The sequence below is a fragment of the Apodemus sylvaticus genome, chromosome 3, assembly GCF_947179515.1.
Source record: "Apodemus sylvaticus chromosome 3, mApoSyl1.1, whole genome shotgun sequence".
NCBI classification, from domain to species: domain Eukaryota; kingdom Metazoa; phylum Chordata; class Mammalia; order Rodentia; family Muridae; genus Apodemus; species Apodemus sylvaticus.
Genome location: NC_067474.1, coordinates 113669545 through 113687339, shown reverse-complemented (window position 1 = coordinate 113687339; position 17795 = coordinate 113669545). Strand labels below are relative to the sequence as shown.

Sequence of the window (17795 nt, the reverse complement as noted above, 5' to 3'; positions counted from 1 at the left end):
CTCAAGCTGCATATGTTATAGAGAATGGCTTCTTAGACGTCAGTGCTAAGAGCAGCCCTTGGGTCTGAGGGGGTTCAATGCTCTAGTATATGGGAATGCTAGGGCAGGAAGCCAGGAGTGGGTATGTGTGGGTGGTGGAGAGGCAGGTGTGTGTGTGTGTGGGGGGGGGGATGGGATAGTGGTTCTGCAGGGGAATCCTGGAAAGGATAACATTGGAAATGTAAAGAAAATAATTTTAAAAAAAAAGTTAAAAAAATCACAAAATGTTAGATCCACATTCTGCCTATGGATAATTTTTTTTTATTAGACTTCCATTTCATGCCACAAAGGCTCTCATTCTTACTGAGTTCTCACAGATGTCACCTAAACTGTCTTAGCACTAAGTGTTAAAATGTATATGCTGTTATTCTTAGCATATCTTGATTCTGAAGAGTCAGCACAACATAGTAACCTAGATTTACTCTGTTGGTAGACACAGAGCCTAGTAAAAATGCATTGTTCCCCTTGCTTTCTTACGGGACATCTTTAACAACCATTTACTCTGGATTATGTTGTAGAAAAATGAAGCATAATTTTGAAAGTTTCTATTACAGCCACATATTCTAAATAGTCTGGCTTAATTTTGAAAGTAGTAATATAGCATTTGAGAACTGTAAAATACCACCTTTCGAAGTTTACCATAAACTTTTTTTTAATTGATGTTTTAAGGTTTTTAATTTATGAATGATTTAGAACTTACCCATTAGTTATGATTTAGATTGGAACCATGATTTTTGTAATTTTGGTTTTTTGTTTTGCTTGTTTTTGTGGTTTCATTTTGTGTCATTTTGTTTTATTGTGGCAAGGTTATTCTGTGTCTCCCTGGCTGTAGGGTAATCTCTCAGCCAGCCATTGAACTGAGCACAGGGTCCCAGTGGATGAGATAGAGAAAGGACCAAAGAAGCTGAAGGAGTTTGCAGCGCCATAGGAGGAACAACAATATGAGTCACCAAGTACTCCCAGAGCTCCTAGGGACAAAACCATCAACCAAAGAGTACACTTGGCGTTACCCATGACTCCTGACACATCGGCAGCAGAGGATGATCTTGTTGGACACCAAATGGGGGAGAGGCCCTTGGTCCTAGAAAGACTTGATACTGTAGTATAGAGGAAATTCAGGACAGGGAAGCAGGGGTGGGTTGATTGGGGAAGGGGAGATGGCTCACAGGATTTTCAGGAGAGGGGGGAACCAGGAAAGGGGACAACATTTGAAGTGTAAATAAAGAATATACCTAATAAAAATAAAAATAAATAAATAAATAAAAGATCAAAGCTAAGATATCAAAATTAAAATTAAGAAAAAAAAACATTGGCCTCAGACTCAGAGATCTGCCTGCCTCTCCCTCCCAAAACCTGGGGTTAGTGGTGTGCACCAACACTCCCAGATGATTTGATTCTTAAATTGATACCCATGTCACAAACATGAATAAATGATACTGTAAGTTTGATTGAAAAGATAAATTGTGTTACATTGATGCAGTGGTATCTGGACTTAACAATGACTTTAAAACTAAGAATTGTTTGAATTCAATTCAGTTCAATTTGAATTGTTGAAATTCAATTCTCAAGCTTTCCATTAAGGATTTAATACCAGATTACTATACTACAGTGGACTTTAACATTTAATTTATTGGTCTTTTAATTTGTGTCATTTCAGTTGAAGCTTCTCAGGTGGTACGCTGGAGCATCATTTTGGATGATTTGATAGAATAAAGCTTTCTGCTCTGAGGCCTCCAGTAGATCCCTCTTCTCCTCTCTGGTTTTGATTTGGTCCTGGGTTTGTTGTATTTTCCATTTAGGTTGTTTTCTCCACATATGTCATTCCACCACCAGCCACCTAAAGAAGACAGATATGTGGGTATTATGTTGTAGATGCATATATCCCAGTATTCATTTTTCTGTGTGACTCACATACACCATCAACATAGTGAGGAACATTCCAGGTAAAATAGCTGAACCAGAATTGACACTTGAAACTACAATCATCAGATTTTTTTTTTGTCTTTGGAGAGAATGCTTGATTGAGATTAATATTTTAAAGAGCATATAGATAATAGCTAAATCATTAGGTGATACTTTGAAGACAAAAAGTGTTGTCATTAATGAGATACCTGAGTAACTTTCTGGACAGTAGAGCTGCCCCTTTGCCCTGTGATCCCATGTAGAAAACATCAGGTCTCTGTGCTCTGGGAGGGCCTCAGGGATATTGCCAGCAATCTCAGCCACATGTAGCGTGTAGTTGGTTTCGTGATTGCCCAGGTGAACGGAGTATTCAGCATAGTGCTTGCTGTCTTTCCAGTCTTGTAGCTCAAGTCGTAAAATGTAGTTAGACTGTTGGACTATAGCGTAGATCTTCTCGAGGCCCAACCAAAATTCTCCTGAAGAGGAAAGTTAGGGGGGAAAAACCCTGTGTGATGTTAACTACAGATCTGGTTGTGACTGACTGAATTCTTTGTATGTCTGTCTGTCTCTCGCTCTCTTTCAGTGTGTGTGTGTGTGTGTTTGTGTGTGCCAGCATCTCACTATTTAGCCCAGGTTGGTCTCAAAGTTGATATCTTCCCACCAAAGTACTATGATTACAAGTATTTACTATTACTTTTCTTGACCAGTTTTTGTCACTATTTTCAGTTTGTTGATGTAAATAAGTTTATTTCTGATTCCTGGGTTACTTTGAAATCTTGTAAAGTATTTATATTATTGCTTTATAGTATGCGCTTGAAATGCTAATACTTGGGAGATGGAGACAGAAAGAATTGTTGTTCAAAGTCTTCCACTACACAGAACTGTGTAAGCCCATCCTGGACATGGGACCCTATCTGAAAAACCCAAAACAAATCCTTTCTAAAACTTAATATTGAGTTTAGTGAACTTATGTCTATATCTGAGTATATGCACTATCCTCCCTTCCTGTGTCACTCTGTTTTTATTAATAGATCTGTCTGTCTGTCTGTCTGTCTGTCTTGTTTTCTTTGAGATCTGGCGACTGAATCTGACTTCATGCATGTGCTGAGGAAGACTTTCCCGCTGACCTATAGCCCTAGTATCCAGTGTAACTCCTTCTCCCTCAATGTGAATTACACCTGTATTTAAGTCTGTACTAGCATCTTGGCTTGAGTAACCCCAGTTTTATTTAAAAAATGTATTTTACAAAAGTTTTATATATAACACATTACATCATTACAGATATTTTTAGGTTTGGTCATTGAGAGTGTAATATCTCACTGTAAGTATTTAGACACCACTTTATCATCAGCTGTTCATTAATATATCTACATTCAACCAAGAGACTGCTTTTATATGTCCAGTCTTAGATAATAGTGATAGCATTTTTCTCAAATGTGAAGTTTTTCATAGAAAAAGAATTTAATAAATTTAAAGATGAGATTTGAATATTCTGTTAATAGTATCTTTCTCTATAATTAAAACTATTTGGGATTAAAAACAGTAGTACTATAAGTAGATCATTATACAACCTATATTTAAGTGTTTAATGACAACAAATATTATTGCTATTGAGTTAGGAAACTTCACTTTAGGATTATAAATGGAATAATTTGTTTCTAATTAGGAATAAACCAGCATTCTGAACTGTTAGTCCTTTTAGTGTTAAACTCAATCCCAGAAGAATTAGAACTACAAAATACCACTGAATAGACTGTCTCTTTAGGGATTTATGTAGTACCATCAATGAGAATTTTTAAAATAATAAGTAGTACTGATTTAAAAAAAATTTTTTTGGTATAATAGCAGATGACTTCTACTTTATAAATGAATATTACACAGTCACAAATATCTATAATATGCTTTTTTGATTTAAGTATCTGTTTTTTTTTTATTCTTTTGCTTATTTTTTAGTTTTGATTTTCTTCTTTTTTTTTTTTCCGAGACAGGGTTTCTCTGTATAGCCCTGGCTGTCCTGGAACTCACTCTTGTAGACCAGGCTGGCCTCGAACTCAGAAATTCGCCTGCCTCTATCTCCCAGAGTGCTGGGATTACAGGTGTGCGCCACCACCGCTCGGCTTAGTTTTGTTTTCCAATCAAAATAGAGTATCATATTCTAGAACATTCAGAGAACCACAGTTCTGTAGTATTCAATATTTATAATATTGAATAATTAAAATTAGTATTTAAGTCGTTAGATACTGTATCTCTGACAGTGACCCTCTCTGTCTTCTTAGTCTTTTATTTTATAGTTTTATTTTTGCTGCTGGGGGTCAGTCCCAGTGTTCTGTTAGTCAAGTGCTCTGCCACCACACATTTCACCTGTATTGCTTTATACTTACGATGTCAATGAAAGAGTACTATCTTTGTGGCTCATTTGTAGCATTTCCCCTCACTAGAGCCGATGGTATATACTGTTTTTGTTTTTGTTTTTTTGTTTTTTTTGTTTTTTTTTTATTTGGTTTTTTCGAGACAGGGTTTCTCTGTATACCCCTGGCTGTCCTGGAACTTACTCTGTAGACCAGGCTGGCCTCGAACTCAGAAATCTGCCTGCCCCTCTGCCTCTCTGCCTCTCTGCCTCTCTGCCTCTCTCTGCCTCTCTGCCTCTGCCTCCCAGAGTGCTGAGATTACAGATGTGCCCCACCACCACCCAGCTTATACTGTTGTCCTTAGTAAATATTATAATCATGAACTATAGAATTAAATTTCAACAAGCATACATAAGAGCAGACATGTAATAAGTCATGTCTTAAGATAACTGCAATTCCTAACATGTATAGTATTTACCAATCAGTTTTATGAAGACTGGGTTTTTTGTCTGTTTGTTTATTGTTACATTTCCACAGCCTATTTTATGATTGGTTCTTAATTTATATTTCTTTCGAGAAGGGGTCTCAATGTGTGGCCCAGACTGGCCTTGAGCTTTCAGTCCACCTGCTGCAGGACACCCCCCCCAAGCCCACAAAATGCTATGATCTCAGCCCCATGTCAGCATACCCAGCTAATACTGTTAAATCAACAGATAATGAATGATGCAAGGAAATCATGTTACCGTCAAGCCTCCCAAAGCCCTTTTCATAGTTTTCCCATGTTTCGTTGAAGTTTTGTGAGCCATCTTTCCGGTGTTGAATTAATGTCCATGGACTGCCTGGAGAGTATGAATGAATGTAGTTATTTTTAGTACATCAAAGTGGACAGGAAAAATAACCTGTTTTGAGTTTGGTTTTAACTTTGGCTTTGTGAGTTGATTAATTGGGTACTATATAGTTAAGGTAATATACTTTATCATTTATTATGATCCCAGATTTGTGTGAATATTCATGTTCTGTGGGTTGATAACAGGCTTAGTTTTGCTAATAGGTAATAAGTATCTTGAGTTCACTCCAATCAATTCTTGCTTAGGTGGGTTTACCTGATTGGGTGTCACAGTAGACATTAAACATTTGAGAGTTGCTTGGCTTAATGGTATACACGCCACTTGTATGTTCGCCTCTGTTATAAATCGCAGAGCAGTCAGCAGGAAGGTCTAGAATTAACAGAAACTATTATGTAATATTTAGGAATAGAAGTATCTTTGGAGCTTACAGTTTTACTACTACTTCATGGAATTGATGTGAATGTTCAGTAATATTTATGCTAAAGGATGTTTATTGGGTGAGAAACTATCCAAATAACATTAAAATAACATTTGCAACTTACTTATTTTTTAAAAAATGGAGAAAATGAGAATTGTAAAAAGCATTATCTTGTTAGCATAGTGAAGTACTAAAGAGCAGAAGCTTAGTACAGGGTTGGTTCATAACTAGAAGCAACAACTGTGTGGAATCAGGAAGAGCACTCATAGGCATTTCTCCTGTGTGAGTCACAGAAACAAAAAGAACTGTTGAAAATGTATCATTTTGTAGCAGTTTGGCTGGAAATAGTGATTTTTGTTCCCTGGAATTTTTATTTTACCTGTGAAGGATTTTATGCAGATGGGAAAAGTAGAATTTTTGAGGAGAACTCCATGATCGTTCGGGTTTTAGAAGTGCATGTTTTCTTTGTATACATGAGCATATCCTGTTTGTTGCTTTAGAAAGTAATCTTTTTTAATAGATATTGTTTTGTTTTGTTTTTTCTTTTGCAGTTACACCGAAGCTCAGGCAAACCTGGACTTAGCTCTGTAGTCAGGCTAGTCTCAATACCCTCGCAAGTGCTGAGATTACAGCTGTGAGCCACCATGCCCTCTCATTTTTAAATATGACCGTTGTGGCTCTCCATATGTCTTATAAGCATGAGCTTATTCTTTTCTATACCTGTAGTATCATTTTATTTCTATGAAATTAATAATTATTCCACATTCTTATATCAGCTTTATAACTTAATGCCATTTATAGTATTAAAATGTTAAAAAAAAAAGGAAATGGAGAAAAAGAAAGAAAAAAGAATGAAAGAAAGGATGAATGAAAGAAAGAAAGGATGGATGAAAGAAAGGAGGCAGACAAGTCAGGATCCAATTAAATTGACATTTGTTGATGGCATTTGGTACATATAACTTTATACTCTTTTATCTAGATCAGATCAGGTCTTCAGAATAGGGAATTTTGTAGAGAAAACTAGCCAAATTGTCTTACCATCTTGTTCTATAATTTTTGTTTCGTTCAGATGAAGAGGGGGAGTAGTTCTTGGTGCTCTTGATTTAGAAGAAAGAGAATTTTCTGTGTGTTCTTGAATACCAGTCTTTCTGAGCTAATAAAAGAATATAAATCTACTTTTAAACATTCTATTGTATATGTAATTAGGGAATGCTAGGCAGGTACATCAAAAGTACAGTTCAGTGGCAGAGTGTTTGCTGAGCCTGTGCAGAGCCCTCTCCCCAGCTCTACAAGCAAGCAAAGAGGAATAAACAGCACTTCCCAGAATGGACAGGCATCCCATTCCTGAGACATTTAATCAAGAGCCGTATTTAATGAATAACAAAATTAAGAGAATGAAGCAAACGAAACAAGGGAGACATTGATTAAAAGGAAAAGAACCAGTGAAGCTGTATGCTTTGCTTAAAATATTTGAATATATTCTATTTTCAATGGTATGGATTACAAGCTTAGCTAACTTTATTAACTTGTGCTTGCTGATTATGCTATTGCAATGGTCAGTTCCAAAATATTGAGTTCCTACAATGTGTTTATATAGTATTCTGCATAAATGGTTTTAGTAATTAAAGTAATAGAAAAGAATCAGGTTCACAAATCTTCCCGTTTAATTCAGAGATAGGCAAGAAATAGCTTTCTATTTATGTTAAATATAAAGATATTACAGAGGGAAAAACAATGTAGTGGCTTTGGGGGAGACTTTTTATTTTTTATTTATTGGCCTGGGACAGTTTCACTGAGTATTTTGTGTTTCATAAAAGGGTACAGGAAGTGCAGACAGTAGGAGGAGAAACAGGCTTCTAGACAGAGAGCACACAGACGGAGGCCTTGGAGCAGTGTGAGCAGCGTGTTCATGAAGCTCGTGAGATAATGAAGGGCCAAGCCATCGCAGGTCTAAGAGTCACTGTGAGCAAGATAGGAAGCCATGTAGAGACTCTGAGCAGAGCACATTCATGACCTGATTTAAAATTAATAAGATCGTGTTAATGGAATCAGTTATGGATTCCTTTTCTCACAGTTCGGAGACAGACTGCTGTTTTCTTGGTAGGATGCGTGAGGAAGCTGCATGCGCAGGTTAGTGTCTTAGTCGTACAGAAAGTTCTGCAAGCAGATGGTTAGCACCTGCTTACGTCAACTGGCACAGCAGTCTGACATAGCAGGGGACTACGTACCTGGTTCTCTATGTCTTTTATCTGACTGTGCTGTTGACTTAATTGTTTGTATTGCTCTTCCACACTCTGGAGGAGGGCTCTGATGCTGTCATCTTGCTGCTCTACAAAACTCTGCACACAGATTGTAGTTTGTTTATAATGTCGTCTGTCTTTTTTGTTCACAGTTTTATTTAGTTATAACAGTTATCTAATTTTTAAGCTAGTAATGGCTTAGAAAAGTGAACAAACTTACTAAATTTTATTTAAAGTAAAAGAAACAATGTTTCAAAGGAATTAGGATATGCCACTTACTATATTAATCTATTGTTCATGGAAGAATAGTTTTAAATTTAATTTTTTAAAAAATATTTTACCTCTAGTAATTATCAGTAGCATAACAGAATAGTTGAATGTTACAATGTTACTTAATTGTATGAAATGTAAATTTTAGCTCTTTTCAAATGTAATGTTTGGGAAGCAAAACCTGAGCTGAAGTTCCAGTGAATAATTTTATTTCTTAAAAAAATTATTTCTTGGAAAAAAATAAGTATGTTAATAATCTTGCAGAGTAAAAATGTATTTTTAAAAAGTCCATATTTAAATCAATCAGAATGCTGTGATTTCTACTTACTTTAAGAGATGTTACTTCTGGGTGCTCCTGAGCCCCAGGTGGGTTTTGAATTAGGTTGGTTAGCTGCTCCTCCAAAGCCCTGACCTTGTGTTGAAGCGTTGTCTTCTCTTCCAGCAGACTTTCGAGCTTTGAGTTCAGTTCGAGTGACATATTCTTCACCTCCTCATTTTTAACTTGCAGTTTAGATGTGGTTTTTCTTAGCTCCTTTTCCTCCTCCTTGATTTCATTAGTTTGTAGAGATAGGTCATAAAAAGACTGATCAAATATGTTGAGCTTCTGAAATATGTCGTTGATTTGTCCCTTAGTCTTATGGACAAAATCCTTAAGACCGTGACCCAGCTGCAGGAGGCCATTGGCTAGGATTTTGACATCATCCAACATAGCAAATCTTGATTTTGGCTCTGAAGGTACAGAATCAAATGGTGAAAGGTCTGGATCCACTCTGGACGCAACTACTAGAGGAACAACAAAAAGGAATAGTTTAATTGTGTGCATTTTTTGTCTCAATTATTCAATTTCAAGCAATTTGGAACTTCTCCCTCCTGTAAGGAGACCAGGCCCTCTTGACTTTATATACACGGCTCTTTGCTGCATGCCCACAGGGTTGGCAGGTAAACGGAGTTAACCATTAAGCTGTGCTAACTTGCACAAATGTAACCCTCCCCCATGCTGGTTAGATCAATGGCAACTGAAATCAAGGAAATGAGCAACTAATAGGTCATTTTAAAAATTGTTGAAATAAATTTGCTGTACTGATAATTTTGCTTTCAGTATTAAGGTATCTACCTGTTTTTAAAAGTTCATTTTAATATTTTCTACTATGAGATTTACAAATAAATTTCAATTTTTGATGGATTGTTTGTCTTTAAAATTGAGTAAAAATTAAATATCTGTACCCCTGGTGGTAGTTTGTTTATCCTGTAAACAGCCACCATTCCCCAAATCTCATGTGAAAAGTTCTTGAGATAGTCCTGTGGCTCTCTTTTCTCAGCTCTGTGTCTGTGTAAGCTAGCATTTAAGTGTATATCTATCTGTCACTAGGACTATTGCTTAATGTCTTTATTTCACCATGTCTTCACCATCCTTATATGTTAATCATGTAATTTCCAACATAGTGTCAATAGTTATTTTCCCCTTTCCAGGTTTTCATGTCTATATGTCAGAGACATATATATATGTAGATAGATGCACACACATGTGAAGTAGCAGTAAACATGTGATCATTTGAGTATAAACTAGAATGAAATCCCAGTGCTTCTAGTAGTAGAGATTTGACCATCATTTTCTGAAGTTTGTGAGCTTAGTAACAATTTTCTTACTATAAATTTTAAAAAATTTAGCAAAAGTAAAGATTAATACTAAAATGATAAGAACGTAAGTTATGGGTGATTATCCTTATTATTAATACAAGACATCCGGGGAAATTAACATGATTACTAAGAGTGTGACTTCTGGAATCACGCTGTTGTCTGGTTCTAAAAGATAGCTCTAGTGTTTTGGCTTGAAACAATTACTTAATTTCCCCCTTGATCAGTTTCCTCATTTATTGGGATAACTGCACTATATAATTTGTAGCTTTGTTTTGTTTTTTGTTTGTTTGTTTGTTTTAAGACAGTCCTATTCTGTCGCCCAGGCTGACCTCAGATTTATGGTGATTCTCCTGCTCCAGTGTTCAGACTATGGGCATTTACTACCATGCATCGAGATCAAGTCTGTAGCTAAACAAAAAAAATGTATGTGTATGGGTGTTTTGCCTTCATGTATGTGCATGTACCATGGCAGGGAAGATGATGACATTGGGTCCCCTGGAGTTACAGAAGGCTGCGAGCCACCATGTTGGTGCTGTGAGTCAAATCCAGGTCCTTCAGAGAGCAGCCTGTGCTCATATATGCTGAACATCTTTCCAACCCTCATGTATATAGCTAGATTTTTTTTTTGCAAAGAAAAAAATCAATATAAAACATTTTAAGTTAAGTTGTCAGGCAAAATTTTACAAACTGCACCATTTCTAAAATTCAATTCATATAAATTCCCATTCCTGTCATAAAATTGAGGTTCTTTGTTGATTGAGTATTATAGGTTTGACTGTAATGGTTTCTTTAGAGATACCAGTTAAGTATTGGCTGTGTGCGTGATTTTGTGCGGGACCGCCAGATGCAGAATCTCAGCCCCCTGTTCTTCAGCTCCTCCACACTTGGTCACATCATTTACTTTCTGTTTCCTCTTTTGTTCAGTGGAGATAATACTTAGGATTGTGAAAAGATTAAAGTTAGTATTTTTAAATCACTGAAAACTTTCTTGCTGTCTAATAGGCACTATGTATATCAGCTCTCCCTTGTAATTAGAAACAATATGGTTACACTCATAGACTTTATTGGTGAAGATTAATGTTAAGATTATTTAGACATTGAAATTTTCTGATATTTACATTTTAAGAGGTTTGTTCTCTTGTATTTTGGCTAGGAATTGTATCTTTTGATGGGGATGTGTATGTGGGTGGTAGTGGGGTTGAACCTAGAACCTTAGCATATAAGGCAAGCACTTTCCCACTGAACAAGTCCACAGCCATGCTGTGTGCATCTCCTCAAGTATGCGTTTCAGAATTACATAAATACTTTTGGATGAAATAATAAACAAACATGTATGTATACATCCACTCATAAATACAAAACTGAATCAGTTTCATATTAAAATGTATTTGAGCTAGAGTGAACAGTCACATTTTCCCCTTTCATGGAAGAGTTAGTGATCCTTGGTCATGCAGGGCATATTTCGAAACTTTGCTTAACTAAGCTATCAGCTTTTATGGTTTAAAACTATTGACCTTGGAATCCCAACCACCTAGTTGAGGTACACAATGAGCCAATCTCTCTACTCAGTTACACTATACATTTTTTTGTAAATAATTATTAATTTGTGTCTTAGCTCCTTTGTACTTTGCCTTGTGCTTTATAGAAATATGAAATATTTATGGGTTGACTAAGAATTTTTCATATGTCAAGTGTAAAACATACATGTAGCATGTGCAAATCCCTTTAGTATAGCAGCTTCCTTATTTAAAAAAGGGACCATGAAGAGAGGACCCTTTTTTTAAAAAGAAATTAACTTTATTGTATGTGCATGAGTGTTTTACTTGCTTGTGTGTCTGTACAGATGGGCATCAGATCCTGTAGAACTGAATTAGAGATTGTTATGAGTTGCCATGTAGGTGCTGGAAATCAAACTCAGGCTCTCAGAAAGAACAGCCAGTGCTCTTACCTGCTGAGCTGCCTCTATAGTTCCCCAAAGAAGCCCTTTAAATAAAACCCTGATCAAATATAGAAAGAATCCCAAAGAAAATAAAGCACTGTTAAGCAAATTCCATACTTAATTTAAGAATTCCCATTTCTAAGAGTCACTGTACAAGGTCTCCTCACTGTTCGGGATTCTAGGGCACTCAGCAGCTCCACCACACTTAAGTGACACCGGGCCACAGCATATGTATGTGCCCCACACGTGTGCAGTGACCAGAAGAAGGTATTGGAACCCATAGATATTGGTTACCTTGTAGATAACTGGAAGACTACTGCAATATGTTTGTTAGAAATGCTTGAAAATATCCAAGAAAAATATGTACAAATAGAAATGTTGTGAGTGGAAGAAAAGAAAAATACTAGAATAATACATTAACTCCACCCTTTCTCTGATCACAACAACAACAGTGAAACAGATGTTTAAAGTAAGAGCTTGGGGTCAGCTCATTTAGCGCAGTGCTGGCCCTGCACTTGCGGTGCTCTGGGTGCCATTCCCAGCCCTCCTGCGTGATTTTACTCTGTTTACAGGTAGTGGTGTCCCTTTAAGCTACATGACTGTGACCAGACAAGGACTTTTAAATATTACCTATGTTTTGATTATGTTATCATCATTAGTGGGTGTGGGGAGTACATCTGTGGAGGTTACAGGATGGTTTTGTAGAGTCGTTTCTCATCGTTTGCTTCTGTGGTTTCCAGGGTTGAATTCAGGCTTAGGCTGGCCGAGCTCACTCCTTACCCACTGAGACATTTCATTGATCATGTGTGTGTGTGTGTGGGGGGGTATGTGTGGTGTGTATATGTATGTGTGTTTGTATGTATGTGTGTGTGTAAGTGTGTAGTATATGTATGTGTGGGGTATGTGTGGTATGTATATGTATGTGTGTGTGTATGTATGTGAGTGTGTAAGTGTGTGGTGTATGTGTGTGGGGAGGTATGTGTGGTGTGTATATGTGTGTGTGTGCATGTATGTGTGTAAGTGCGTGATATGTGTGTAGTGTGTGTGTGTACATAAGTGGTATGTGTGTGTGCATGTGTGTGGTGTGTATGTTTGCGTGTCTGTGTGTCTACGCACAGCATGTTACAGGTTAGAGGACAACCAATAGTGGCAGTCTACACTCCTTCCACCTACAGCAGCCAGGCTTCGTGGCAATCGTTTTACCTGCTGAGCCATCTCAGCTGTCCAAATCTTTCTTTGATTCCCCATTGTTTAATATTCTGTATAATATTTATGGGGCGATCAATATATATTTCATTTGGCTAGTTCTAATCATCTTTGATTTCTCCTTTTTATTTATGAGCAGATTAATAAAACTATGCTATATGGACCATGCTAGCTAGCTAAATTAGCTATAGTTAAGTAGTTAATCCTCTTTAAATTGCTTTGTACCCTTGTATTTTGAATACTTTTCTCCATTTCATTAGTATTTGTGGATGAATGCTTTTTTAAAAAGACATTCTTATCTCTTAATCATTGAAAATTGTATGGTTTTTCACTATTAAAAATATTTAAAGTAGAAAAATATTTTTAAAAACCCCTAAATCCATGCATGTTAGTATTTTAGAAATACAGTTTTGCCTACCTTCATTCTTCCTTGCCGTTCCCCCCTCGCCCCACCCCCACACATGAGTTTCCCATCAACATGATAGTGCCACTCCACATCCCGGCTCTGGAAACTGTCCCCTGCTGGATCCTCTTCCCTCAGTGCATACTGCTGCACATTGTCAAGGGATTCCATAGTAATTAATCAGTCCAATAGATTGAATATCCTTTACCCAGAATGCTTGAGACTATAACCATTTGACAGTTTGAGATTCTTTTTTTTTAATTTGATATATTTTTAATTTACATTTCAAATGATTTCCCCTTTTCTGGCCCCCCACTCCCTGAAAGTCCCATAAGCCCTCTTCCTTCCCCCTGTTCTCCCATCCACCCCCTTCCCACTTCCCTGTTCTGGTTTTGCCCTATACTGCTACACTGAGTCTTTCCAATTTTCTAGGCTAATATCCACTTATTAGTGAGTGTATACCATGATTAATCTTTTGAGACTAGGTTACCACACTTAGTATGATGTTCTCCAGCTCCATCCATTAGTCTAAGAATTTCATGAATTCATTGTTTCTAATGGCTGAATAGTACTCCATTGTGTATATATACCACATTATTTGCATCCATTCTTCCGTTGAGGGATACCTGAGTTCTTTCCAGCTTCTGGCTATTATAAATAGGGCTGCTATGAACATAGTGGAGCTCGTATCCTTATTACCTGCTGGGGAATCCTCTGGGTATATGCCCAGGAGTGGTATAGCAGGATCCTCTGGAAGTGAGGTGCCCAGTTTTCTGAGAAACCGCCAGACTGATTTCCAGAGTGGTTGTACCAATTTGCAACCCCACCAGCAGTGGAGGAGTGTTTCTCTTTCTCTACATCCTCTCCAACACCTGCTGTCTCCTGAATTTTTAATCTTAGCCATTCTGACTGGTGTAAGGTAAAATCTCAGGGTTGTTTTGATTTGCATTTCCCTAATGATTAATGAAGTTGAGCATTTTTTAAGATGCTTCTCAGCCATCCGAAGTTCTTCAGGTGAAAATTCTTTGTTTAGCTCTGTACCCCATTTTTAATAGGGTTATTTGGCTTTCTGGGGTCTAACTTCTTGAGTTCTTTGTATATGTTGGATATTAGCCCTCTATCTGATGTAGGGTTGGTGAAGATCTTTTCCCAATTTGTCCTTTTGATGGTGTCCTTTGCCTTACAGAAACTTGGTAATTTTATGAGGTCCCATTTGTCAATTCTTGATCTTCAAGCATACACTATTGGTGTTCTGTTCAGGAACTTTCCCCCTGTACCGATGTCCTCAAGGGTCTTCCCCAGTTTCTTTTTTATTAGCTTCAGAGTGTCTGGCTTTATGTGGAGGTCCTTGATCCATTTGGAGTTGAGCTTAGTACAAGGAGATAAGGATGGATCAATTCGCATTCTTCTGCATGCTGACCTCCAGTTGAACCAGCACCATTTGTTGAGATTCATTAGCATACTTGTGTAGCTACTAAAATATCTTGGGGGCTGGAACCGAAGTCTAAGCATGGAGTTCATTTATGGTTCATATACATAGTGTGAGAAGGAAATTTATACAGTATGTGAAATAATACATTCTATTTTTTTTTAACGAAAGCTTTTGTACACTGAACCATCAGATTTATTGTATGATATCAGGACTTGGAAAGTTTCATTAAAAAAAGATGAAAACACTAGGCATAATCCTGCACACCTTTAATTTTGAGACAGATACAGAGGCAGAGGCAGGGCCTAGCAGTTCTCTGTGTGTTTGAGGTTGGCTTGGTTGAGTTCCAAACCACCCAGTGTTACATAGTGATATCCTGTCTCAAAAATAAATAAATAAATAAATTAATTAATTAATTAAAAAAGTTAGAAATGCTCAGAGTAAATATAATCTCTTTTAAAGGGTTTCAGGCTTAGGAATATTTCAGACTTTTGTTTTATTTGAGCTGCTTAACATCGTGGTGAACAGTGTATTTCTTTATAATTATTTTAATTATTCTTAATCATAAAAATATTGTAATGAATTACTTTCACCAGACTTATCCACCTATTCCTATGTATAATTCTCGTCTTAGACTAGAAGTAAATTTGTTGACTCAAAGACATGTTTTTAAGAAGTTACACACTGTTGTAGCACTCTGCCCTGACAGGTGGTTTTCAGGGTCTTGTTGATATTTTGTTCATCAGCCCTAAGCAATGGTCTTCATATAAATGTAGTCAGTCTGTCTGTCTGTCTGTCTGTTTCTGTCTCTCTAGCTAAGTCATTTAGCTTTGTCATTTTCTGTTTCTCTTTTCTATAATTTATTCACTTTATATCCTGATTGCTGTCCCCCTTCTAGTCTCCCCACAGTCCCTCCCCCATCCTTGCTCCCCTTCTCCTGTGAGAGAGTGGGGTCCTCCCTGTTTATCCCCCTTCCCCAGCTTGGCACATCAAGTCATTTTAGGGCTAGATGCTTCTTTTCTTGCTGAGACCAGACAAAACAGCTGAGTTAGAGGCATGGTTCCATAGACAGGCAACAGTTTTTGGGATACGCCCTGTTCCTGTTGTTCCCGACTGAGCTGCACATCTGCTACATATATGCAGGGGCCCAGGTCCAGCCCATGTATACTCTTTGGTTGGTGGTTCAACTTCTGAGCGTCCTCAAGGGTCCAGGTTAGTTGACTCTGTTAGTCTTCCTGTGGAGATCATGTCTCCTTTGGAGCCCTCAATCCTCCCCGCAACTCTTCCATAAGCATCTCCAAGCTCCTTCCTCTGTTTGGCTGTGGGTCTCTGCGTCTGTCTGAGTCAGCTGCTGGGTGGAGCCACTCAGAGGACAGCCATGTGTGCAAGCATAACAGAGTATCATCAATAGTGCCAGGGATTGGTGCTTGCCAATGGGATGGGTCTCAAGTTGGGCCTGTTATTGGTGGATTATTCCCCCAGTCTCTGTTCCGTCCCCATCCCTACATTTCTTGTAGGCAGGATAAATTTTTGGTTGAAAGATTTGTGGGTAGGTTGGTGTCTTTGTCACTCCACTGGGGTTCTTACCCAAGTATAAGAGGTGGCCTCTTCAGGTTCTATATCCCCACTGCTGTGAGTCTCAGCTAAGGCCACTCCCATTGGTTCTTAGGAGCCTCTCCCATTCCAGGTCTCTGGCATTTACTGGAGATGTCCCCTCACCAACCCCCAGCAGCTGCAGACTCCGTTCATCCTTATGCCATCTGGCCATCTCCCATGTGTAACTCTCATTTTTAACCCTTTATTCATGTGCTTTTGGTTGACTTTTTTCTCTTCTTTATATTAACAACAGGAACTATTAAGTTGTATAAGCTATATAGTTAGGACCTGGAATACATGCAGGGTAGAATATAATTATTTTATAGTAACTATCTGACTCTGTTGTATCTTTTGTATTATAATATACATACATATATTTATATGTATATGTTCATGTAAGTTGGTATCCAACTTATTTTTTGAGACAGGATTTCACACTGACCCTAAAGCTCAAATGATCAGCCTAGATTGGACGTTACATAGGGCCTCGGGGCCTCCTGTCTCTGCCTGCCAATGGTGGTATTACTGGCATGTCTTCAGCTTTCTGGTCAGTTCTGGGGCTTGAACTGAGGTCCCCTTGTTTGCATGGCCAGTACTTTACTAATGAGCTATTGCTGTGGTTTCTACAATATAGTTTTGAATTATAATGCGATATATTGTTCCTCATAAGTTCTTGATCAGAATCATACCAAAACCACATTTGTGACATCTGTTTTGTTTGTATCTGCTTGGAGGAGCTAAAATCGAACCAGAAGTGTTGTTGAGTTCTTGGTAATGTTTTGGCTCATACTTTATTCTCAGAAGCCTCAGATAGAAGAAAGAAAATGTTTGGAGTCTGATTGGTTTAAGATCTGTCTTCAGCTTTGGTGTTTAATTTGCTTCTGAAAATGAGTAATCTTTCTGGACTTCAGTTCATTTGTAAAATCAGGAAATACTTGGTTTGCTTTGTATTTGAATAGTGCTCTAAGAATCAAGTACATGAAAATATTAACAGGCACTGGCAAATAGTAATTGAATGCTTTTTTATTTCTCTTTTCTGTGATATTTAGTGAAAGACATACAATATTCTTAGATATGTATACATTATAGCTTATACCCACAATATTCTTTGATATGCACTCACTGTTATTCACCCTTCTTGTTTTTATAGAAATCTTCTCTACATTTACCCTCAAAGTCTTAATTTTGCCAACCGTCAAGGTTCTGCCAGAAACATCACCGTGAAAGTCCAGTTTATGTACGGGGAAGACCCAAGCAATGCAATGCCGGTAAGAGCCGCTCCTCACTATTCCTCCCTTAAACTTTATTCAAATAGATGAGCTTTGTTTTGTTTCATATCACTGATTGGAAGCTCTAAACTGCAATTTAATGTATTCATTTAAACCATATTTCCAACTGTATCACTTCCTGAGTGGATAGTAATATGCTTAATTCTAGTTATTTATGAATACTTGGCATATGTGAAGCACTCCCAGAGATGCAAAGATGAATAAATCTTGTAATCTAGAGAATGCAATAC

The 17795-nt window shown here is 37.4% G+C and overlaps 2 protein-coding genes across 3 annotated transcripts in view; one reads left to right on the top strand and one right to left on the bottom strand.

The window, feature by feature from the left end:
- The window catches only part of Dock7 (dedicator of cytokinesis 7), a 208004-nt gene that overhangs the window by 97621 nt on the left and 92588 nt on the right, over positions 1 to 17795 (top strand). For both annotated transcript variants that reach the window (XM_052176813.1, XM_052176812.1), the window contains exon 15: positions 17427 to 17544. In XM_052176813.1, the coding sequence (XP_052032773.1) occupies positions 17427 to 17544 (118 nt within the window). The remainder of the gene's footprint in view (positions 1 to 17426; positions 17545 to 17795) is intronic.
- Angptl3 (angiopoietin like 3) lies at positions 1644 to 8888 on the bottom strand. The gene is made up of 7 exons (XM_052176818.1): positions 8394 to 8888; positions 7784 to 7894; positions 6594 to 6708; positions 5393 to 5506; positions 5033 to 5128; positions 2151 to 2417; positions 1644 to 1876 (listed from the first exon to the last, which is right to left on the bottom strand). Exons 1-7 carry the CDS (start codon positions 8886 to 8888, stop codon positions 1707 to 1709), a joined length of 1368 nt encoding a protein of 455 aa, XP_052032778.1. The 3' UTR covers positions 1644 to 1706.

Bases quoted from the DNA above. Each gene is read 5' to 3' on its own strand.
- Angptl3 (XM_052176818.1), bottom strand. From the start codon at position 8,888: ATGCACACAATTAAACTATTCCTTTTTGTTGTTCCTCTAGTAGTTGCG. The intron at 5,129-5,392 runs GTAAACCCACCT...CATACTCTCCAG, and splicing joins CTACTGTGACACCCAATCAG to GCAGTCCATGGACATTAATT. The intron at 1,877-2,150 runs GTATCTCATTAA...TGTCTTCTTTAG, and splicing joins CTGTCCAGAAAGTTACTCAG to GTGGCTGGTGGTGGAATGAC.